Source organism: Vanellus vanellus (genome assembly GCF_965231255.1).
Source record: "Vanellus vanellus genome assembly, chromosome: 21".
NCBI lineage: Eukaryota > Metazoa > Chordata > Aves > Charadriiformes > Charadriidae > Vanellus > Vanellus vanellus.
In genome coordinates this window covers 7968680-7992325 of record NC_138926.1, presented here as the reverse complement: position 1 = coordinate 7992325, position 23646 = coordinate 7968680, and the positions used below count along the sequence as shown (strand labels likewise).

At 64.0% G+C, this 23646-nt stretch overlaps 2 protein-coding genes across 3 annotated transcripts; both read right to left on the bottom strand.

The window, feature by feature from the left end:
• Window positions 1-733: 733 nt before the first annotated feature.
• On the bottom strand, window positions 734-3322 carry FXYD2 (FXYD domain containing ion transport regulator 2; the record flags this gene model as incomplete). Its single annotated transcript, XM_082493813.1, has 6 exons — window positions 734-925; window positions 1098-1128; window positions 1275-1311; window positions 2154-2228; window positions 2375-2413; window positions 3229-3322. The coding sequence occupies 5 exons, from the start codon at window positions 3320-3322 to the stop codon at window positions 1104-1106; spliced, it is 270 nt and encodes an 89-aa protein (XP_082349939.1). The 3' UTR covers window positions 734-925; window positions 1098-1103.
• Window positions 3323-4592: 1270 nt separating this feature from the next.
• On the bottom strand, window positions 4593-15608 carry LOC309680263 (FXYD domain-containing ion transport regulator 6-like). 2 transcript variants are annotated; one of them, XM_082493812.1, is made up of 8 exons: window positions 15472-15608; window positions 8127-8189; window positions 7886-7924; window positions 7693-7767; window positions 7535-7571; window positions 7224-7273; window positions 7062-7104; window positions 4593-6482 (listed from the first exon to the last, which is right to left on the bottom strand). In XM_082493812.1, exons 2-7 carry the CDS (start codon window positions 8182-8184, stop codon window positions 7076-7078), a joined length of 288 nt encoding a protein of 95 aa, XP_082349938.1. In that variant the 5' UTR covers window positions 8185-8189; window positions 15472-15608; the 3' UTR covers window positions 4593-6482; window positions 7062-7075. The 2 variants fall into 2 exon arrangements, with proteins under 2 accessions (XP_082349938.1, XP_082349937.1); XM_082493811.1 differs by lacking the exon at window positions 15472-15608 and adding an exon at window positions 10526-10608.
• Between the last annotated feature and the right edge of the window lie 8038 nt (window positions 15609-23646).

Sequence of the window (23646 nt, the reverse complement as noted above, 5' to 3'; positions counted from 1 at the left end):
TCGTGCGGGGGACCCGCCGCGAGGGCGGCAGGGGAAGGGGCGGGGAGCGCTGCGGGGGCCAGCGGAGCCGCCGGCGAGGTTGCCCGGCCGGTCGCTAGGTGTCCGTGTCGGCCCGACTCGCCCGCGCTCTGCCCAGCGGACCTCCCTCCCTCCTCCCTCCAATCGCGGCACAGCTTTCTTCTTTTTTTTTCCCTTTTTTTCCTTTTTTTTTCTTTTCCTTTTTTCTTTTCTTTTTCTTTTTCTTTTTTTTTTTTTTTTTAAAAAGGGATGTTTGCATCTGTGTCCGTAGACGAGAGAGGCTGTGAAAGCACAGAGCTGGGTGCACCATCCCAGCCCTGTTCTTGCCCGAGAAGGGCGCCGGGATGGAGCACCCCGAGAAAGCGAGTGGGCGAAGAGCCCCGCGCAAACTGCGCAGCGCGGCAAACCCTTCCCGGGGAAGGGCATGTGCCGCAGGATTCGGGCACCCACGGCCAGTGCTCACGCTGGGCGAGAGGCGTGTTTCTTCGAAGCAGGCAGGGTGGCCGGAGCGGGAGCGTCCCCCCCTCCGCAGGCCGCGGTGCAAACCCCGGGGGGAGATGGCCGGCTGCTCCGTGCTGTGTGTGTGCGCAGCAGCCAGCGGAAAGCTTTCCCGGGTCTGTGTTGGAAGATGTCCGCAGGGCAGAAAAGGCATTGGTGCCGGGCCAGGAGAGTGGGTGATTCAAACGCCTTGGGCGCAAAGTTTAACTTCTCTCAGCTTGAACTTTATTAGCCAAGAAACTCTCGCTGGATCTAACAGAGGGGAAAGCACGAGGGCAATTTGCGGTCTGGCCTGGCCTGGCCTGTGGTGAGCAGGGTAATGGATCCACTGGAGCGGGGTAAGGGGTGGTCCTTGGCAAGGACTCCTCTGCTTTGGATGAAGCTCTGCTTCCGTGGCAGCATGGCAGCTCTGAAACCAGAGAGAGTGGGAGGGTTGCACGGCCACAGAGGCCCGTGTGTCCTAGCTCCTCTCCTCCCGAGACAACCCCCCCTGAAGCACGGTGCCTCGAAGCACCGCTGCCCGGCACAGGCAGACGCCCCCGGAGCCTGGCTGCCGCTGGCTGTGTCCTGCTGCAACCTACCTGCAGCTACAGGTCTTCCTCGTTCCCTTGTCTGTGGAACAAAAAGCAGGGGGAGACGTTACGCTGGGCACGCGGCTGAGGCGGGAGGGAGCATGAGCCGAGACCCCAGCCCTTTCAGCTGGCAGGACTGGGATGGGGAGGAGGGATGAGGCTGCCTTAAGACCGTGCGATACCCACCTCCTCTTCTTCTTCCCTCCGCAGTGGAACCGCTGGCCTGGGGGCAAGAGGAGCAACTCAGACCTCTTTGCGGCTGGAGCCTTCCCCCCACCCCGTCTCACCTGCCCCTCTCTGCTCAGCGAAGCGGTCCTGCTCGCGGGCTTGTCCCCTCTGCAGGGACCGCCGGGTTTGGCTCCTGGGGGAAGCCACGAGCCTCCATGCTGGGGCTGGCCCCACCAGTGTGGGGAGACACTGACCCCACGTGCTGCCCGGGCAGCCCCCCTGTGCCGCCCCACACCCCAAAGCTTCAGCCCCTGGCACTGCCCAGAAAAGCGCCAGCCACGAGAGCCCGCTCAGTTGTCTGTCCTTCTAAATGCAGGCGATTTTCTTATCTTTCTCCCTACAACCGCTGGGCAACGTCACCGGGTGCAGCTGAGATGCTGCGGCCGCCCCCGGCCCCGCGGAGCGAGGCAGGCAGTGCCTGTACGCACGGGGGGGACGCAGGGTGCCCTGCACGCCCCGCACCGGGTCTCTCTGGGAGCTGCCGAGGTCTGAGGGCTCAGGGAAAGCTGGTTTCCCACTCTGGAAATGTCAGAGTTTTCTTTGCTATTTTTAATTAGTGACCTTCCCTCCAAAGCCTTGGCGCTGGCAGGGAAACGCTAAATGTTTATGTGGTCTCCTTCCCAACTCGCTGTCTGTTGGGAGCTTGCCTAGATGGAAATTCCCCGGGCAGCCCCGCCACGGGCGATGCCCACCCCTCGCCGGTGGGGCAGGTCAGCGGCCGCCCCAGCCCAGCACCCCCAGTGCCTGGTGTGGGGCGAGGAGGGAGGGGAGTGGAGAAGGGGCCACGCGCAGGGGAACAGAGCCGAGGGGGGTGTCCGGCCCACCCGAGGCACTTACTGAGGATGATGAGGAGCCCTACGACAAAAGCCACGATGGCGAAGATCAGCCCCCCGTTGCGGATGGTCTCATAGTCTGGGGAGGAGGAGAGCCGAGGGGGGGTCAGCCCGGCCGAGGCACGGGGCTGAGCCCACGGGGCTGAGCCCACGGGCAGGCGTGGGAGTGGGCTGCCCGTCCCGCTGCCCGCAGCCCCCGGGGGGCCGCACGGGGCACGTACTCACCGTAGCTGAACCTGTCCAGGCCCTGCTCGGGCGCTTGCTCTGGAAAAGAGGAGAAACCCAAGTGAGAGCCAGGGCTTGGGCTCGCAGTGGGCGCCTGGACGGGGAGGTGAGGTGTGAAAGATCAGGAACGAAGACTGCAAGCACGAGCGCCCTGACTTCCTTAGGGTCTAGCTGAGCCACTAAAGGATTCCCAAATTCCCGTTCTTCACCCCAGGGAGTTTAAAGTTCACACCGCGTTCGCAGGACACGTTCACAGGATGCACGGGAGTCTCGGAGCGCCAGGTCGGGCTGCAGACGGGCTCCCAGCTCGGTTGTTTGCAGCAGCCGGTTGCTATTTGCTAAGGCTGCGACATCGGCAGAGCAGCCTCCACGCTGCCCTCGGGAAGTGCCGCTGCCCACCGGCCTCGGCAGGGCAGCAACGGCACACGGCACGGAGCAACCCCTCGGGCTGGCACCGTGCACTGGGGTGCGTGCCGGCAGCCTCCCTCCGTGCCAGCAGGCTCGTCCCTCCGACGGCTGTGTGTACTGCCCCAGCCACCTTACCTGACTGCGCGTCTCTGCCAGGAGCCGTTTATGGAAGGAGAAATCCCCCTGAGAAGCCAAATGCCAGCGGGCACTGACGCGCCAGCGGGCTGCAGAGCTCTGGGGATTCAACCCCGCGTCATCCCCGAATCCTCCGTGAGAGCTTCCCACACACAGGCTTCTGCGTGGCAGGAGGGAGCAGCCCTGCGCCTCCCGCGGCGATGCCCCCGTGAAGGCATCTGCCTCCCCAGGGAAGCCCATTTCGGGTGGGCCAGGCAGGGTTGGTGGCCGTGGGTGCCTGCCGCCCGCCCTGCTCCCCGCAGCGCCCTTACCGTCACCCATCGCGTCGACGCGTCGTCCGGCAGGTGCCTCTCTCTGGGAGTGGGCACCCCCGGGAAAGCACGTTAATTGGGAGACAAACCTCATTAAACATTAACGGCCTCGGTGTAATGTTTATCGCAGTCACGAGGGGAGGCGCAGGGCTCCCGCCCACCTTTGGGAAGGAGGCCCGGGAGGGGAGGGCAGGGTGCGCACCCACCGTGCCAGCCGGCGGGGAGCGCTGGGCACCCCGCAGCTGCGGGTGTCCCTGTCCCGACCTCCCAAACCTCAGGCCAGCCGGGCTTCACCTCCCGCTGCGGAGGCGAGCCCGAGGCGGGGGGCAGAGGGATGGGCTCCTGTACGGGCTGCGACTGCCTTTTGCTAGAGAGAAGCGGGCAGCATGCTCCATCCCGGCAGCCGGGGGCCGCAGGTCCCCGCGACAGCCGGGTCAGTGCCCCCCAGCCCGGCGTCGAGTCATCCCGGGGGGGCCCTGCGGCACCCTGGCACAGCAATCGATGTCCGTGGTGCATCCCTGCCTGGCAGCAGGTACCAGGATGCTGCGCCCCGTGCGGCTGTGCCGGCCCGGGTGGCGAGGCTCGCTGCCAGGCCGGCTGTTCAATCCAGTTTGCTCTAATCTGGCAATCGGCGAGCGGGAGTCACGCGCCCAAGCCGCTCAGCACCGTGGTGGCCGGGGAGGGGGAGGGAGCCGGCCCGTGGGAGCGCTCCCCTCGCCATGCCCGGGGCTCGGCACAGGCTGAGGAGCCCACGGCAGTTCAGCTCCGGCGCCACGGGGTGATGCCAAGCCCTGGGAGGGTGTCGCGTGGGGCCCTCCCGCCGTCATGGAGCCCAGGCGGCGCTCAGCATCCCCCTCCATGGGCGCGCCAGCGGCCGCGACACAAAAGCTCCCGAAAGGCCGAGGGACAAGGGGGCTCTGTGCCCGCGTCCCTCGGGGCTGTGCAGCCGGGCTGGCCGCTGCCGCGCTCCCTTCACACGGTCTCTGCCTATTGTTGAAACTGCTGCTGGCTGCAGAAAAGAGCGCGGTGGGGAGGAGGAACGGGACAGCCCGCCGCTGCTAGCACAAAGCCCGTCTGTGCTGCCCGGGGGACGCGCTGCCGCTGCTCCCCTCCGCCCCAGCCTGGCTGCCGGCGCAGCGGGACAGTGTGGGCAGCTGCCCGCCGGCTCGCCCAGCCGCCTTCCCCAGCACAGCCAGAGCCCTCCGCCCCGTCCCGCTCCCTGCAGCCTTTCCCTTGAGCCCTAGAACTGCCACGGCCCTTGAGACGACGCAGCCAGGCACCGATAGAAATGATGTTTTATTCCTCCCCCCCCAGGTCGCAGCACAGAACACACCAGTCCTTTACCACAGCAGCACACTCGCCTATTTAAAAGGAAACACAATAGCTGTTTATTTTACAACAGTCAGGATTTTGCCATTTCTACACACCACAGGGATTTCTTTGTTTCGTGTTAACACCAACAGCACGCTACAGACACCACGGGCACTCCGACGTGGGACACGCACACGGCCGACACGCAGGGGCTGGGCTGCGCGGCGCCTGCTCTGCCCGAGGCCGCGGAGCCGCGCGGAGGCAGGAGGGGAGCAGAGCTCTCCGCGATGGCCAGGAGGAAGGGAAGGGACACAGTACTGGAGGCACGGTCCCTCTGCCACGCACAGATGGGACAGAGCGCGCTCCCCGACCCCACCGAGGGATGCAAAGGACACAGGGACACAGCCCGTGCTGCAGGCAGGGCCACCGCGGTGGGGTGGGCACAGCAGAAACCCCTCTCAAAACCATCCCGGAGGACAAGAACCTCTTTCCCGGTGTGTGGACGGCGCTCTGGCATGTTTCAATGCAGCCCTGGGGATCCCCCACTGCTGCCCAGGCTGGCCCTGCCGTGGCAAGTGCCCACGACTAAGCTGGCCGCCCCCAGCCCCAGCTGAGGCCATGGTTTTGCACGCCCACGGGCTCAGGGAAGGGGCCAGACTCACAGGTTTGCCCCCAACCCACGAGCGGACACAAGGTGACGATGGACCGGGGGCTCAGCCCCTCCGGAGCCGGCGTGTCGCCGCTGTACAAGCTGAGGCACACACAGCCCTGCGCATCGCTCGCTGCTGCCCGCGGGGAGAAGGGGCAGTTGGCACCAGGGGGCTGACGACACGTAACCGCCACGGCACGACACGCAGCACTGACACGGGTGGCCGTGTCCCGGACCACGGCCCAGGGAGTGACGAGGCACGAGGAAGGGCAGGGAGCACCAGGAGGAAACACCGCTGCCCCTTCCCTGCCCAAGACAAGCAAGGACAGGACCTTTATTTCAGTCCATGTTTCTCTTTAGCCCTCAGAGACTGTTTAACCTGCCCCGCTCCGTCTCGCGGGCAGGCGGAGTGTTGGCGGGGAGCTGGTTTGTGCTGGTTAGCAGGGTCACCGCTGCGCAGCCGCCCTCTTTCACAGTGTCACCGTGCTGGGGGATTTCACGGGGGCTCCTCCGCCACCACAGCGTTTCTTCACGTTTAAAACAGCATTCCGCACAGATGGGTGGGTTTTAGCCAGGGCCACAAAGGGGAGAGCTGAGCAGGCGAGAAAGGGGAGCTGCCTTCCGCCTGAAATCCAGCCCCCAGGTGCCACCACCCGGGGCAGCCAAGCTGCGGCCGTCCCGCCTGAGTCGCCCCCCACCGCGGCCGCCTTTGGGCTGGGGCTGCGCAGGAGGATTATTGCTGAAACGGCAACGCGTGGTCCAGAGTCACGCTGGGCAGGCGCCCAGAACGCCGGGGGGACTGGTCCCCGAGCCCTGCCCACAGCCCGCCGAGGTGAACCACCAGCCTCCGGCCCCGGGGGGGGCTGGGGGGGACGCAGGGCTCCCCCGGGGCTGCAGCGGGCTCCCTGCCCCGCAGCCCGCGCCGCCCTGCCCTGCGGCTCCCCTGCCCGGGCTCGGGGGGCAGCCCGGAGGGGCAGCGCCTGCCGGTCGTACAGAGCCCGAATGACACGCACAGCACGAGAAAGGTGAAGAGGAAGTCACTATTACAACATGAGCAACGACTAGCCCTAGAGGTAATGGTCATCTCACATCAACATTACACACCACTGGAGGCAGAGAGGACGGTGAGCGGAGTTTAGTCGGGTTAGCAAACAGAGAACCGGTGCTGAAGTACAGAGGGTAACACAGACACAGCAGCTTCGCATCTCCTTAGAGGGACCTGTTGCTGCGATTTCGGTCTCCTCGCAGGCCACTGGCGTCTGCGGTGCGAGCATCTGTCCTCGGGTCTCTGGGTCTGGGTGGGGAGAGCAGCGAGTCAGGCTGGGAGCAGCGCCACCGCCTTTCCCTGCGCCGGGCTCGTCCTCCAGCCGCACAAGCCGCGCTCCCGCCAGCACGGGCTCCAGGATTCCCCCTCTCCGAGTGTGGGCCAAAGCCCAGGAGCCCGGGGGAACTCTGGCTGCAGGCGAGGAGCGTGACGCCCCAGGGGACTGGCACTCAGCTCTCTGGAGGCCCTAAAAATAAAACCACTTTGGGGCGGAGGAGCACAAGGAAGGGAAACGTAACGCAAGGGAAAATCCGGACAGATGCTTCCTTTTCCTGCTGGGCGGACCAGGGCTTGCCGAGCACGGGACACCCAGGACCTCGCCAGCACTGCGCGCTTCCCTGCCACGGCCCCTACCAGCGCTCGTTCCTGCACTGTGCTGGGTTTGCAGAGCTGCCCCATCCCAGCAGACTGGTCTGCTCGGACCCTGGCAGTCGCCCCCGTGCACAGCCCCGGCTGTCCCTCCCTTCCTTCCCAGCACTGAGGCTGTGACAGCCCCGGTGCCCCCACTCACACCGGCCTGGGCCGGTGTGCGGCAGCCCCGGGACTCACCGCATGGCTCTCGTTCAATTCTCCGCTTTCTGCGCTCCCGTCGCTGCAAAGGGAAGAGCAGAGCGGTTGCAGCGCCTGCCCGCAGCGGGACGCTCCGCAGGCAGGCGGGTGCAAGGCAGAAACAGCGGCAGAGCACGCGTGGCGCGGCACGGGCGACCTTACCGTTGGAGGTGATCAGGTTCTCAGCCTGAGCCTCCTCGTCCCCCGGAGCTCTGCAAGAAGAGGTGCACAGTGAGAGCAGGTGGGACCTGCCCCCGTCCCAGCGGTGGGATGCCCCAGAGCACGGGCCGCGCTGAGGAAGGTGCCGTGGGGCTGTGCACAGCTCTGCAGCAGAGCGTCCCTCGGCTTTTGGCACCAGGCACCCGAAAAGGATGCTCAGGGAGCGCAGCCACCCCGCCAACTGCGGGAGGGAGCCCGGGAAGAGCTGAGGACGGGCAGAGGGGCTCTCCACAGGAGACGCTGCCCTCACTCACCTGGGCTTCTGGTTGAAACTGCACCTGCACCTCCTGCCTGCAAGGGGAGAGAAACACCGTGAGCGCGGCCAAAGTGGGAACGGGCCATGGCCTTTCCCAACAGCCGCCCCCTGCGAGAACAGCCCCCACGCCCAGCGCCCGCCCCGTCCCCAACTTACTGAGTATAAGGAGAATGCCGACAGTGAACAGGACCACGGCAAACACCAGCCCCCCGATCCTCAGGCTCTGGTAATCTGGGGGGAGGAGACAGAGGGGCTGGGCCCAGGGAAAGGGGCAGCCTCTTTCGCTCCCCATCGCACGTGCACACGTGTTCCTGCCCGCACACCCATCCCCGCACACGGTGGTGCTCACCATAGTTAAAGGGGTCCTCCTCCTTCTCCTGGGTGGCCACTGGAAATAAGCAGACGAGGGGCGTGAGGTGAGCGCGGCTCCCGGCTGAGCCCCTGCAGCCCCCACCGCCCCCCGGCCAGTGCAGCCCCCCCCCGCCCCCCCCCAGCCCCCTTGGGTCGGAGGGGTGGCTGTCCTCCGGGGCCCCGCAGCCTTTTCCCACGCCCCTGCCACCTCCTGAACGTGGAAAACACTTGGCACCTACCGTCTGCCACGGCCGCCGGCACCAGCAGGGAGCACAGGAAGATCAGCACTGCCTCCATGGCCGCTGCGAGAGAGGGGAGAAGGGGGCTCAGCACCCGGGAGGCTGACGGAGGGCACCGCGACAGGGCTGGGGTCCACGGGAGGGATGACAGGCAACCCGTGGCCGACAGTGCGGGCAGGCAGAGCTGCACAGCGCGTGCAGCCCGCGCTGGGAGAAGGAGCCAGGCTGGCCCTGGGAAACACCCGGGGGCCCCGCCACAATACCTGGTGCCGGAGCTGCACCCAGCCCGACGGGGACACAGCGGCTCGGACGTGCAAAGGAGGGGAAGGGTTTGAGCAGACAGACAGACATTTTGCGGGGTTCTGCAGTGTATTTTCAACCACCTCTCCAGCGCGGGCTCTGCTCCTGGCATGAATCTCGGTGCAGCCTCCTGGTTGCACTGCAGGCAACGGGGCCAGCACACGGGCTGTGATCTCTCCATCAAGGTCAATACTGTGTCCTTCACCCAGAGCTTACTTTAATTTGTCCCAATTAGCATAGCAATTACAGCACATTCCTACAATGAGGCCAGTGGCCCTGGTGGGACACGAGCTTGAAGCCACGCTTGCCCCTCCCAGCCCCCCACGCTCACCTGCAGCAGCACGGGGAGACCAGCGGTACCCCTCGGTGCCCCCTCACCCCTGAGCCTCTCCCTGCCCCTTCTCGAGCACCCACACGCTGCCCTTGTGCGGGGGCACCCGGACGGAGCACGGGCCCGTCCCAAAGGGATGGCAGCCTGGGCGTAACGACGCTGCGGCCACACTGTGACGCTCCCGGCCAGCGCGGGCAGGGGCTGTGCGCCTCCGCGCCCTGAGCTGCGGCTGCACCCGCTTGGGATGGGCACCCTTGCTGCTGGCACCAGCCAACACCAGGCACCGCGGCTCTGCGGAGGTAGGGCCCTGCCGGCACACACGGTACCTATTAACCAGCCCCGAGCACTGCGGGACCGGCACGAGCATCCTTTCTCCTCCGCCCAAGGGGACAGGCAGGGGCCAGGGGAGTGGCTGCCCTCCATCCTGCCAGCGGGCACAGGGCACCGCGGACCCGGCCGCCCCTTCCCGGTGGGTGGCTGCGCGCGGGGACACCTCTTGCCAGGAGGAGAGGGCTTGGCAGACGTGCCGCCTCGGCGGGAGCGAGCCACGGGCTCGGGAGAGCAGGGGCAGGGCGGGCGCTGCCTCCCTGGGCGCCCGCACACGCGGCTCTGCTTGTTTGTGCTCCGCGGCTGCCCGGCCGTCACCCAGCGCCACGATGGCAGGGCTCGGTGGCCATACATGGTGCGGGAGCGCAAAGAGGGCTCGCTGCTGGCACAGGAGGGGAAGGGGGGGGGTGTTATCGGGCGCCCTGCGCAGCACTGATAGCACCGAGCGCTACAGAGCTGCTGCAGCTGCTGCGCTGGATTAGTGCCGATAAGAAAGGGGCCCTCGACAGAGCAGGAATTCAGCTAGCTGAGGGCTGCAGATCCCCAGCGTGGGGCTATCCAGCCCCTCCAGAGCCTGACCTGATTTGGATGCGACCTCCAGCCCAGCCCACCCCGGCTGCCAGCGATGGGGGCAGGCAGCTCAGCTGCCCCATACCAGCTCCTCAGGGCACCCGGGTCCCCTAGATCCCGCTGTGCCTTCCCGTCCCAGCTTGTGCTGTGAAGGTGCCCAGGAACGGCACACACAGAGCGGGCTCAGCCCTGCCCACCAGCCCACCAGGGCTGGCCCCCGCAGTGTTTCGCCCCACGGCTGGTCCCCGGTGCTGCCGTCGGGAGCCACGTCCCACCGTGCCTGCGGAGGAAACAGCCTCCAGCGCCGCGCTCGGCCCCGCGAACGTGGGGAGCGCGTTTCCAGAACCCGAGGTATTCCTTCTAACAAGTAGCATCCCATGATAACCAGAGTCCTTCCCTCCCCTTCCATGGCTCGTCATTTTGAAGTAAATGTGTTTTATCTGAACACTGGAGGGTTTCATTTCCCTTGCCTGCAGCTGCCGCTGCCATTGTGCGGCGCAGGGCTGCGCTGCCACGCCGCGCTGGAGCGTGCCGCTGGCTCCCTGTGCCCAGACAAGCCCTCTCGTTTGCTGAGGCACGTAATTCTGGATAATTACCAGGTCTTAGAAACACGTACAAAGAACCCAACAGCTGGTGATACAGTAACTTCTAGTTGCACATTTCCCCATGTCCTTTATCTCACATCCTTTATCTATTTACTGCCGAGGCTGCCAGCACAAAATCAGTGTCATTACCCGATATGAGGGCGTTGTACGTGCACGAGGAGATGCAATACAGCACATGCCATTGCTAGATGAACAGGATGAATTGCCTCTTACAGCGCATTAACGATGCCTTTATTTTTTGAACAAATCATTCATCAGACTTTTACCGTTTATTTTGCCGTTATTTGACTGCTGTGGCAGCAGCAGCTCCGTGACATCCCCTGGAGCACACACTGGGAAATGCTGCGTTATCCACAAGCGCCCCTGCCCTGCCCGGAGCCCCACCACCCCAGCCAAGGCGCGTGGGAACCCGGGCCCGGGGGCCGAGCTCTCCCGCCCGCAGCCCCGGTGCGAGCGCAGGGATGCCGACCGGGCCCGCTCGCCCCACGCGCGCTCCCCTCCCGCAGCCCCGCCGCTCCTGAAGGCGGCATTTCTCACCCCGCAGCCCTCAGTCTCAGCCCGAGTCACTCGTCACGCGCGAGCCTTCCCCCCTCACGCTGTCGCTATTTCGGGGCGCTCCCGTCGACACCCGGAAAGGTGGATTTTACAGCACGGGCAGCCCTGCCTGCAGCGGCGAGAGGGTCTGAGGCACAGGCCAGAGGCCCCAGAGCGGCTCCCAGCGCGCACGAGGCCCGTTGCTGGCTGCCCCGGGGCGTTTTGCCAGCGCTGACAGCAGCGAGCGTCTCCCAGCTCCGGCACCCGCCGAAGCCTTCGCCCCCCGCTCTCCCGCAGCCGCCCGGCGCTGGGGCCCCGCTCAGCCACAGACGTTGTTTCCCGTCCTCCGCTCGGCTTTTGGCTCCTCGCATCTAGTGCGGCAGAGCTCCCTTTTTTTGCCAAGCCAAGCACGCAGCACACATATGTTCTTTGTTTTTCTAACTCCGTTCCCAAAATTCACACACTTCCGCACGCTAAAACTTCCCTCCGCACGAGCTAACCGTCAGGATTGGCGGTGTCCTCGCTAGAAAAACAAACACAGCGTTCCTGGAGCGCAACTGAGCCCAGCGCTCCTCCAAGGAAGCATATGCTTTGCGAAGCGCCACAGGTTGCCTGCCTTGTTTCAAGCTGGCCCACCCACTTTTTCCATGAAGCTGAAATCAAGTGAGAAGAGCAAACACTGCAAAGGCTTTGCCGGTTTCCCCACCGGCGCCTTCAGACCCTTGACGGCAGGAAGGCGCTGCTCCCTGCCCTCCCTTCCCGCTGAATCCAGCTGTGCCGTTGCACAAAGGCAGCGGAAAAACAACAGCTGCCCGATGAGCGAGGGAGCCCCGTGCCCGGCCCCCGGGCACAGCCCGCTCCTCTCCCATGCCGCGCGCTGGGTGGAAACCTCCCTGTTTTCTCCCCGTCGGTGACACAAAGCTTGCAGTCACCAAACCGAGCAGCCACGCGCCCCCTTCCAAATCACAGGGATCGGGCAGCACCGCGCGCTTTGCGTGCGACTTGAATCAAAACATGGCTTCTTTCCTGGTAAAACTGCGAGATCCGCCTTCATACGGAGAGAGGCAAAGTGGCACAGGAATCGGGGCAGCGGTGCCCAGAGCTCTCCTTCCCTCTCGCCTCAACCCAATCTGCAGTTTTAAGAAGGAAAACCCAAATATTTACCCCTCCATCCCCATCTGCAGGGCTGAGCGAGAGCGGGTGCCAGGAGGAGGACCTCAGGAGTTTGGGAGAGGCTCCCGGTGAAGGCGGTGACGACACAGACTGAGGCAGCACGGGGAGTTTGCTGTTTGGGGGCTTTCCTGTGCTCCCCCTGAACCCATCGCTGGTAGGACAGGGATGAGACCGGGCTGAGGGACTAACCCTGTGCCGCAGAGGCGGCCCTGTGGTGAGGGTTGGCAGGCGGTGCCCACAGAGCCGCCCTCGCCCCCGCGCGCTGGCAGTGCCCTCTGCCCGGGGATGCCCTCCCTGCCCTGGGGAAGCACTGCCCCGGGGCACCCCGCTCGGCCACCTCGGCGCAGCCTGGCCCCTGCTCGGTCCCATCCTGCCCAGCACAGCCGGTGGCAGCACCAGCGCCAGCCCCACGGCTCCCTCCCCACGCTGTGCTCGGGCTCCGGGGCGGCCGGAGCTGGGAGCCACCCGGCGCCACGCGGGCGCAGCTGACACGGCACCAGAGAGCCAAGCTCGTCGCCAACATGCTTCGCTCCATGCAAGGCACAGTTGCAGCTCTTCCCTCAGCCTACCGCTCCTGGATAATCCCTCCTCGCAATCCCGCATGTCATTGGGTTAGCGTGTGTGTGTGCACAGCGTGTGTGTGTGTGTGTGTGGCCAGAGGAGCAGGGGGACATCCGGGCAGGCAGCCAGACCCAGTCTCTCCTGCCCGCTGATTAGCTCTCCCTAGCACAGCAAATCGTGCCCCAGCAAGGCAGGGAAAGGTGTAACGGCACTGAATCTTGAAGTCCCCTTTTCCTTTTCATTGTTTTGCATAGATCAGCCCTGTCAAGTCTCAGCCATCACAGCGTAACGCCGGGCAGCCTCCTCCTTCCGTCAGGAGTCCTCAGGGCATCTCCTGAAGATCAGACCTAGTTAAAATCTTTACTTTCTGTGCAAAGCCCCCAAGACCGTGACAGCAGTGCTCAGTTGCCCGGAGCGTTTAAGAGTGTGTATGTGTGAACGGACATTTCCAGCTATGCATAGATGTGCTCTTCTGCCATTTCACGTCAGCATCAATCTGGCTATTAATGTGCCTGTTGTTGTGCCTCGTGCTCCTAAATGAGAGAGAAGGAGAGATTCCCAGCCCTCGCCATTCTGATGTGGACGGCACTTCCCAATTCGGTGCCCACCAAAAGGCTGACCGGACAGAATACCCGGTTTGGGGTATCTCCCCAAGCCAGAGGATATTCAAAGGAAACCCTCTCCAGGAGCCGCAGGAACCCAAACCTCAGTCCTGCTTCTGCCGAACGAGACTCAGAGGCTAACGGAATCCCCCCGGACAAGCCCCGACTGGGTCGGTGCTGGCAGGAACACGTGGTCACAGGGAATCGCTCAACACAGCTGCGCGAGGCTCCGAGCGCACCCTCTGCCGCAGCCCTCACCTGTACCCCAGCGCTAAACTTGCCCTCTGTGGGGCTTCTTCCAGCCCCAGGCAACTAGCCCTAAAGCACTAAGGAGCCGTAGCCAAAGCCGCCCGGCCACATCTGGCTCACAGGCAGTCCCCGCCCCCCCCCCGACAATACGTGTTTCCCCTAACAAGAAGCGGCAGGCACGAAAGAGCGAGGCTGGCCCTTCATTTGAGGCAAACCTCCAGCACAATGACTGCTGAGCTAATGGCCGCCCGGCAGCGCTGGCGTGGGGAGAGCAGGCGGGGAACCCAGCCCGCGGCTCCGGGGAAGCAGTAAACACCGCCACCACGTCAGGAGTCTGCTGCTCCCGTTCTCTCCTCGTTTGCTTAAGAGATAATGGGGTGCTGTAAAGCGAAGCAGTGCACCTGCTTGAGCTGTCCCGTCCTCCCACCACCCCCAGCGCTCCCCAGTCCTCGCCGCGCCCTGGTGAAACCCCAAGCTCTGTGCACTGAGCGCGGCACGGCCGGCCATCAGCACAACGGGCCAGTCAAAAGCAGAGGCTACCCCGGCAGGTGCCGGTGGCGAGAGAAATCCAGATCACCTGAAAACACTGAATAGGAGCTGTTTCAAGCTGCTGTGTCTCCCGAGGCGCCACGACACTGCCACGCACAGCCGAGCATCAGAGCGGACATTTTCTCCATTCGCTCCTTCGCTGCTGCCATCAGTCACGGCCGAGCACAAGGCAACCAGACGTCCCCACCAGGCGTGGTCGTTGTCCCTGCCAGCACCGCTGCGGCCGCACGCCGCGAGCAGGGTCGGCCAGGCAGCACGGCCCCTCGACAGGATGCCTCCGTGCCGCCCGGTACCAGCGGTGCCTTCTCCAGGCTCCGGAGGTGCGGCGACATGACAGCCGCGGAGCTCGGTGGCCTCTTTATGCTTTGGAAACACCCACAGAGCCCAAAAGGCAAACACGGGGGAACAACCAGACACACGTTTGCTGTGCTGGGGAGTTGTCCTCAACACCAAAGTCGAAACTCCTGGCAAAACCGGGGCTCTCCGCGATGGGTAAGTTCCAAGGAGGCAGCTAAAATTCCAAGGTGGGTGTGAAACAGGAGCGTCAGGAGAGAAAGGTGCAGCAGCCCCACACCTCGCAGGCCCGGGGTAGTCCCCGGCAGGCCCGCCAGCGCGCTCTAACAGGTGGCCCCGCTCTGCAGCGACTGCGCTTTACGCTGCCAGCTTTGCCTCCCGCGCTCCCCATCGCTCCCCCTCGGAACCACGCTCCTGCTGCGCGCGGCCAGGGACTCTCTGGGCTTGTCTTCATTCCAAACTGGGAGTGAAACTACCCAGGGGGACTAAAAATCCCAACGGGACCCAAGAGCGCCCCGGAGCACCGCGGGCTGGCTGAAATGGGTGCAGGGGACTGCTGCAAGTCCTAACCCACAGGCAGCTTTTCCCGAGAGGCTGCTGCAAAGCTTATTCACATCCACACAAACCACCTGTCACTTTCCCTCCCCCAGAAGGATTCCTCCGAGATCCGAGTTCCAACACATGGACTCCGATAGCTGTTTCTCCGGGAAGCATTAATTACACACCCTGAGAGAGACGCTCTTCCTTTCCGCTGGTACGCCTTCCCGGGATAAAGCACTCGGCTGTTTATGTATCGCTACGGCGTTGCTAAAATATTTAACAACAGAAGGCAGAACGCTGCCAAATCCTCGGGGAGGAGGCGCTCGGCCCGGCTCCCCGCAGCCCCCGCGCCCCGCGGCGCCCAGCCAGCCCGCGGCGTGCCCGAGCCCTACCCGCGGTGGGCTCCGGGGGGGGCGGCCGGGGCATCCTTGCCAGCACGGGGGGCCGGTAACCAGGCAACGGTGGGATGAGGGAAACCACGGTACCCGGGCGTTGCCATGGCAGCCGCCAGGGCCGGGGCTGCGGGCGGCCCGCGGGGCGAGGCGATGCCCCGGGACACCGGCCATCGCGGGGCGGAGCGGGGCGGGGGACGCCGCCGCCCCGCCGGTACGTGAACTCCCGAACCGAGCACCCCCCGAGCCGCCCGGTGCCGGGCCGCCCGCCCCTTCCCCAGCCAGCCCCGCCGGGGGCGCCGCGCCGACGGGACCCACCTGAGCCGGAGCGGAGCGGAGCGGAGCGGAGCGGAGCGGGCTGGGCAGTTGCACCCCGCTGCTCCGGGCGGTGCCGGGGGGGAGCGGAGCGGAGCGGAGCGGAGCGGAGCGGGGCGGGCGGCGTGTGCGCGGAGCGGGGCTGCCGCACAAAGGGGAGCGGAGCGGGGCGGGCCGGGGCGGGCCGGGCGGGGCGGGGGCGGCGCCTGCCGCCGGCGGGGGGCGGCGGGAGAGCCCGGGGCAGCGCGGCCCCCGGCGGGGGGCGAGGGCGGGCGGGGAGCTGGGGCGCCTCCGCCCCCCGCCCCGCTGCCGTGGGGCGCGAGCGTCCCGCGGGTGGAGGGGGAAGCGCGGTTCGCTCGGCATCAGGTGCTCTGAGAGCGCAGAACCATCGCAGAACGGCAGAGACCTGCGGAGAGCATCTGCTCCGACCACCCCGTCAGAGCGGGGGCTCCTCCAGCAGGTCGGACGGGAACGCATCCCGGCGGGTTTGGAGTATCTCCACAGGAGGAGACTCCACCACCTCTCTGGGCAGCTGGTGCCAGCTCTCCATCACCCTCAAAGCCAAGAAGGTTTTCCTCCTCTTGAGGTGGAATTTCCGGCGTTCCAGTTTGTGCCCCTTGTCCCACCACTGGGCACCGCTGAAAAGAGTCTGGCCCCATCCGCTTGCCCCCCACCCTGTAGATATTGGTAAGCGTTGATGGGATCGCGCAGCGCGTCCCTCTGCGTGCAGGGCACAGCCGTGATGGGGAAAGGCTCACACCAGGCTCTGAAACATCCCTGCCCGCACCGGAGAGCCGGCGTGGGCTCTGCCCCGCGTCGTGTGCCTGGTGCGGAGGCAGCGGGGGAACCAGCAACAGACTGCCAGAGCTCCGCTGAGGCTAACAGGAAACCTACATAGATAAATTGGCAAAGACTGTGCCAGAGGCTTTTCTCTCTTGCTGGCTGCCTCCTGAGAGCAGGGAGGCGCAGCTGGGAAAGGGGACGCCGCACTGCCAGGCCAGGTGGCCCAGTTCACGGGGCTTAAGTCACGTTGCTCGGTGGAATCGCAGCGGCCACCCAGGTCGGGCCGGCTGGGGGGGGCAGCAGGGACATTGCCAGCCTGGGCTGGCTCAGCCGTGGAAGCACCTGGTTTGGTTTCAGGCATGCTCTGGACCTGCTGCCTGCATGAACTCCCCCAGATCCACCAATATTTGGCAGCTGCAGAAAAAGAGACCCTTTGGGTTTTACCCAGAGCGGGTCAGAAACCAGCATGTGCTTCAGACAGTCAGGGCAAAATGCTGTCTAACAGAAGGAAAAGGGCTGTACCCACCGCTGCCGTCAACAAACGCCCCATCACAGAGCTTGGTGGCAACCAACCAGTTTATTCCCATTGCACAGCTGGGCGCGCAGGGAGGAGCAAGGTCCAGGAGGGACATATGTTTAATATAGTGCAGCACAGTCCCTGGAGGCAACGCCTGTGCCTGGCGAGCCGGGAGCAGCCCGGGCGCAGCCACAGCAGGGAGGGGATCTTTGGTCCTGGCCGTGCCTGGAGCCGCCGGGGCACCCGTGGGCCCTGGCCAGGGCCACCACCCCGTGGCTGTGGGCATCTGCAGCAGGAGGGCGGTGAGCTGGGGGGCTGCCCTGAGCTCCTGCGAGCTGTACAAACCTCAACGCCAAAGCTGCTCTGGGGTATCCACGCAAAACCAGAGGTTCCCTCAGGCCGGGCACGGCGTCGGATGGGCAACAAGGTGCTGGGCGCCCTGCTGGGCAGGAGCTGACCGCCGAGTGCCACGGGGCACAGCTCCCGTTCAGGCCAGGCTGGCACACCCCTGTCTGCCTGGCTCCTGCTCTGCCCTGGAGAGCCATTTCTGCTTGGAAAAACACCTTCGCAATGCTGTCACCACTGAGCTGCTTCATCCCCTAATAACCCAAATGCATCTTAGATAGAAATCAGACAATAATGGCACACAGTCCGTTGTACATTCATTTCCCAGTTTCCAGTAAAACAGCAAAAGGAAATAAACCAGCACTGGCATTTCAAGGCAATTATTCAGAAGGGTCAAGAGATACAGACCAACGCAGAGGAGCTGGACAACGTCAAGTCTCTTTAATGCGTAGGGATAACGCGATAAGGCTGTCAGTTACCCTGCAGTGAGCGAGGCAGGGATCAAGCACTTCTAACCAAGTTTCGGGCTTCTCTGCCCTTCCCCGCTCCCCAGCTCTTATTATCCACCGCACACAGCAAAACATTCTGATGCCATGATCAGGCCCTGGGGACTGCAGCGAGCGCGGTGGGTCTTTGCGGAGGCGCAGACACAGAGCCCCCGGGCAGGCAGCGGCCAGGGCACACGGCTGGCTGCTCCTGGATGTGCTCTGTGCTCTCCTTCCTTCAGTTCTTTATTTACAAATTTGCAAGGCGCTGCCCAAAGCGAGTAGAATCTAAAAAATTGGCAGATAGATAATTATTTTTTTCTGTACAAACTGAGGTAAAATAGAGACCCCAGTGTGAACGTAGGGAGTGAAGGGTCTGCGCTACTCCCGCGGAGGGAAAGCGGCTCCGGCAGCTGCGAATGGTAAATATCTGCTGCGTAGAGCCACACTGCCGGAGAGAAGCGTACCGAGCAACGGTTTCTTCTCCGGTGAAAGTGGGCCAAATCTTTTGCTGGTGTAATGCGGGCTAGCAGCACCGAGGCCAGGCAGGCGATGCTGATTTATGCTAACGAAGGGGCTGGGCTGATCTCCTCATGCTGTTCGAGTCAATAGGAGCATTGCCAGCAGCTTCAGCGAGGGCATGATTTCATCTCGGCGTGTGCGTCTTAGGCTGGAGCAGCCGTCTCCTCCCTCCCCTGCACTCTCGGGGCAGCGCGGCCTGGCAGGGAGTAGGGGAAAGAGCTGCTTGCTCTCCAGAACTTTCCCCTCCAATTGCAAGGTTTCTCCTTTCTCTGTAACGCCAAGCATGCAAACTGCCTGTTCGGGGGCAGCGCAGCCCTCAGCCTGGTCAGGGCCACGGGAGAACCGAGCAGTGACAAGAGCTGTGCCCAGCCATATGGCCGCGCTTAACCCAACAGCATCGTCCTGCATCAGGCCAAAGGCATTTCTTGTGCCCTGAGTTCCCCTGGGAGCGAACGACAAAGCAGCGGACTGCAGCGAAGCTGCCGAGGGCCGTATTCACCGGTCGAGCCCAGCCAGCGTGGGTATCGCACAAGCTGAAGTTCAGCGGCTCTGTGCCAAGCGATGATGTTACCGACCGTGGAAGGGAACCAATCCGAAACTACGGGAAAAACATTTTTGTAGAGAAACATCATCTCTGAAACCGTATAAACAAATCAGTTTTGACACAACAAAACAAAGAGCTATAAAAGGAGAGCTTGGGAAAAACACCACAAATGGGCGGGAATTCATATGGTGCCCGCCAGACTGTATTTTTGTAATCTGTATTCCTTGGGGACACTGGCCGATGATTTCCAAAGCGCAGAGGAAGATGGAAAGAAACGGCCCGGCCAGATGTGGGGCCACCCTCAGCGCCCCTTGGCTCGGAAGATGCTCCAGAGCGGGAGGCGGCCGGGCAAGCAGGCTGCTAAGCACAGGGGGCTTTGCAGGAGCTGCGAGCGACGGCCTGGGCTGGTCCCAGGAGGCTGCTCGGGGCCGGGCTGGCGCCCACCGCGGTCGTGCTCCCCCGGGGGCTGCGGGCAGCAGGATCTTTCGCTCGAGTGCTCCAGGAGCGGAGGCGAAGCGGTGTCCGAGACGTCTGCTTCACCCGCACGGCGTTGTCTTTGGGAGTAGCAGAGCACGAGAGCCGTGGGCAGGCAGCTTCATGGGAACTGATCGCTTCTAATCTGGTTAGAAAACTCCAGCCCTGGGGAAAGCACAGCATACCTCTCTGTGGGCCTGGGAGGGGAGACCTCTGGCTGTCAAGTTTAGAAGAAATAAATTAAATTTGTATTAGGCTGAAATTGTTTCTCTGCTTTGAGAGGCTATTTCAGAGAACAGAGGAGCAATAACCTCTGAGGAGGTGAAATCCACAGCAGAGGAGCAGCTCCTCTGTGCGCTGAAATGGTGCTGTTACCAGGAACGTCATTCCAGCGAGATCAGCTTTTATTAGGTTCCAATTTTTGTTTTCTTCTTTCTCAAAAGGTCTGTTTCTCCAGCATGCCATCGCAGACGCACGTAAAACGTTATGAGCTGCTGCTCTGCGGTGCACGCTGTGACTTTTATGAGCAGAAGCCCCGAGATCCCAGAGAGCCCTTGGACAATCGTAAACTGGGTCTGTAACTTAAGCCCCCTTGAATTCACGATTTAATCAGACCAACATAATGTGGGGAAGTCATGCGGTGCCCCTACTCTTACCCCATCTCAACTGCTTTTATTTGTCAGAAAACCATTGCCTTCAGCACTGCACGCGCAGAGTGGCTGTAACACGGTCAGCAAAGGCGCGGTGCCTCTGCGTGCCGGGCAGCAAGAGCCCCATTGCTCCCTGCTGGCTCTCCGGTGACCAGGGGCAGAGGTGGCTCTTAGCCCCTGACACCGGGCACCTAACGCCTGGGTCGCCTGCGGCGGGACCCCGTATCCGTGGTACCGGGAGGAGAGCCACCGCCGTTGCTCTGCTGCCTCCAAGCAGGACGTGCAAACAGGTGACAGAGAGCAGTGCCACCGAGGCACCCGAGCCCAGCGCCAGCCACGTGGCCGCAGCATCACCCACGGCGCACTGGCCACGGCAGGAATGTCCTCCTGCTGGCACTGCTGCTTCCCCGAGGCCAGAGCCCTGCAGCTCCGCAAAGCCGCAGAGAGGGGAGGCCGATGGCTCTGCTGCCAGCTGCAGGTGGGGCACCCGCTCTCCCGACGAGCCCCGTCTGCAGGGGGTGCCCCGAGCACCCCTCCCGGGGAGCACCCCTGGGGCTGGCTGGGGGAGCACGGGAGCCCCCCGGCAGCGGGTGAGCGGGGCGGCTGAGCAGCGGAGCCTGCCCGCCACCGCCAGCGTGGCAGCCCCACCTCGCGCACCCCCACCCACCGCACGGCTGCTGCAGCTGGTTTGCCCCGGGCCCTTTTCACACATCCATTTTTAGCCGCGGTTTTCAGTGTTATTCTAGCAGCACCAGCTGTGTCGGTGCCCAGCAAAGCTTCTGGTCTGGCTCAGCGTTTTCCCAGCTGAGCAGCATCCATACCCTGCCCCCTCCCGCCCCTGGGAAGCTGAACCAGCCCGGCCATGACGCCCCCTCGCCTCGGCATCCACCCCGACCGGGGGCACAGCGGCAGCGCTTCGCCTGCACCCCTGCACGGCTCTCCCGCTGTGCGTGCACCATGGAGCTCAGCACACACCTCCCCGCGCCCACCGCCTCTGCGCTCTCCCACTACCACCGCAAATCCTGCAGCTCCGCACTTCCCAGCGGGTCATTGCCCCGTTAGAACTGGGGCTGCGTTTTGCACCACAGCTCCAGAGCCCCATCCAGCCCGAGCTACGGGCAGCCTGTTGCCAGCAGCAGGTTATTCCCCCCATGAACTCGCTGAACAGCAACGACATTGTAAAGTGAAAACGGTCCCTTGGCCTCTACCCCCCCCTTGACGGGAGGCTCGCGCATGCTGTGGGAGGTTTCTGGGTTGCTGCTCTGAAAAGTTACTTGAGGTCAGGCTGACTCAGTGTTTCCCAAAAGGCAACAATTCTTATTGTTTCGGTGCAGGTCTCGAGCGGCCGCCGAGCATTGCCCTGTGCGCTGGGGCTGCGCCGAGTCCCAGGGAAAGGTAGGTGTTTTCTGCACACGTAGAGCCAGACTAGAGCTGCTATCCCTAAGTGCAAACGCAAACCGCAGCTCTCTGCCTGCAGATAACCTTTTCCACAGCAGGCGGCCAGTTCTGGGAAGCCGGGGGATGCTCCCAGGAGGTGAGGAGCGGATGTGCCTGCTGCAGCCTACGCACCCCGACATCTTCACTTGGCAGGTAGCCTCTGCAGCTCTAGAGCCTGTGCATGGCTGGAGATGGCACTCTCCGGCACGCTTATGGGAAATGAACCTTCCCAGTCCACCAGGAGCCAGGTGGCCCCGCTGTAAGCCATACGGGTCAGCAACCAGGCCACCTGGTCCATGCAAAGTCCAGTACTCACATCATTTGGAGAACTGATGTTCCCAGTTCCTCTGCAGGACACGCTGGACGCCACAGCGACTGAGCCCTCTGCTCGGGCTTTGCCACCCCGCACCACACCAACCGCCTCCCGAGGAGGCAGCGGCAGGCTGCAGCGGGTGGCCATCGCACTCCCGTGCCGGGAAGAGAAGAGGCCACCGCAGCTGAAACTAGCAGAGAGAGACTTGTGAGGCAGCTGCAGACTATTTCGAGTGCGTTCCCAAAGCACCGGTCCCTCCTTTAACGTTTACAGCTGCAAGAAGATGGGTTACAAAGAACCAGTGCAAGTAACCTTTCCTCCTCCCGAGGAAAACTCAAGGCTAACTGCTCGTTACTGCCATTTCACTAACGTGGAGCAATTGCACAGGCTGTGCAGCCTTTTATTCTGGTCCACAGCATTCACAAACTGGATTTGGACATGGCTCTCCCCTGAGCTCGTGCTCATGGATTCCTCTCCCCCCCAGGAGGCTTTACCCCCATAGAGCTCCTTCCCTTCATCACCTCCGTATCTGAGCACCTACAGCCGAGCCCCCATAAGGCCTCACCCCCCCCCTTTTCTCCAGTCAGGAGCAGTAACTCAGAGGACGAAGGGCAGGGAGGGCTTTTGCAAAGAGCCACTCCATCACACACGCCCACACTAGCGACAACGGCCACAGAGCAGCTGAGGAGCGGGTGTGCGTTGGGGCGCTGAGCACGGCCCGTGGACCCCCGCCTGCGGGGCACACGACCGCAATCCCCACACTCGCTTGCTGCACACCAGTCCCGTGGGCCCACCGCAGCGGGCACGGCTGAAGAGCCGTGAGGAGGAGGAGGGCAGCCCTGGAGCAGCCGGTGCAGAGCCCGGGGTGGGCACGGCTCTCCCTGGGGCCCCCTCGGCACCCGGGCGCTGGGGCTCGCTCCCTTCCTTTCCAGCCCGTCCAAAGGAGCCGTCTCCACGCAGAGCACTACCGAAACGTTTATTGAGAAGAGTGTCGGGTGGCCAGGCTCACCAGGACCCCTCTGCAGCTGACCACGCGTCTGGGGAGAGGAGTGCAGCCTCAGCAGAGGGGCAGCCAGCCCCTGCCCACCCAACGGGCGCTCGCACTGCCAACCTGGGGACCTCCCGTAGCACCTTGTGCGCCTCAAAGCATCCCCAGGGAGATGCAGGCACCTGGGGGGAAAGGTGTCCCCGCCCTGGCGTGGCCAGGGAGGTACGGCTGGCTACGTGAGCCCTGCGTGCCCAGCAGCGGAGGGAGGAGGAAGCCATCGGTCACTGCACAAAGAGCTGTGCGATCCAGGGGCTGCCTCACGCTGGCGAGGGGCCGGCTGCTGCCGGGAGCGGTGGCTGCTCTCCATCGCGCTCTGCTTTGGCCTTTAGCTGCTGCTGGCTGCTGTCACACCTCCCACAGCCACCCCCGGCACGCAGACCTGCCCCACGCCCCTGCCAAAATCCTCATCGGAGCAGGCGGGGGAACCGAGACCGGCTGCACGCAGTCCTGGGAGTAAGTGCTTGCGCAGACCGTGGAAAAATAAACAAACAGGTATTTCTCTCACAGGGAGGAACATCATTTAAAAGGCGCTTCCTAAACCAATCTGCAAACACGAGAGCAACTACCGCTCCTCCTCGGGGCTGGTGTAACTGCACCCGGAGGCACCGCTTCGCTCAGGTCTCCCTGGAGAAAACCAGGAGCGCGGCCTCTCAGCTGTGGGCAGCTGCTGCCCGCCGGCACCGCGTGGCACACAGCTGCACCGTGCCGGATGAGTCCCGTCCCGCACCCCAGGGCGGCACAGCTGCGACCCAGCAGCAGCGTGCAGAGGAGAGCGCGCTCTCCCTCGCCATGGGCGGCCCACAGCTTTCCTGCTCCATCCGCAACCTCCACCGGATCGATGGGCAGCGCTCACGGCCCCTCGCCCGCCGAGTGTGCCGCAGTCCTGCCAGGAAGCACTCACAACAGCCCCGGCCGGACACGTCTATTTACATGAGAACCACAGACACGGGGCGAGAAGGCTCTCCCGGCCGGCACGGCCAGCGCCGGCACAGGCCGCTGCCCCCTGCGTGCTGCCGGGCCGGGGCAGGCCGGGTGCTGTGCCCAGTCGCCGCCAAGCCAC

Coding starts and splice junctions, on each gene's coding strand:
- LOC309680263 (XM_082493812.1), bottom strand. CDS start 8,184: ATGGAGGCAGTGCTGATCTTCCTGTGCTCCCTGCTGGTGCCGGCGGCC. Junction 7,925..8,126: donor GCCGGCGGCCGTGGCAGACG/GTAGGTGCCAAG, acceptor GCTTATTTCCAG/TGGCCACCCAGGAGAAGGAG. Junction 7,274..7,534: donor AGTTTCAACCAGAAGCCCAG/GTGAGTGAGGGC, acceptor CTCTTCTTGCAG/AGCTCCGGGGGACGAGGAGG.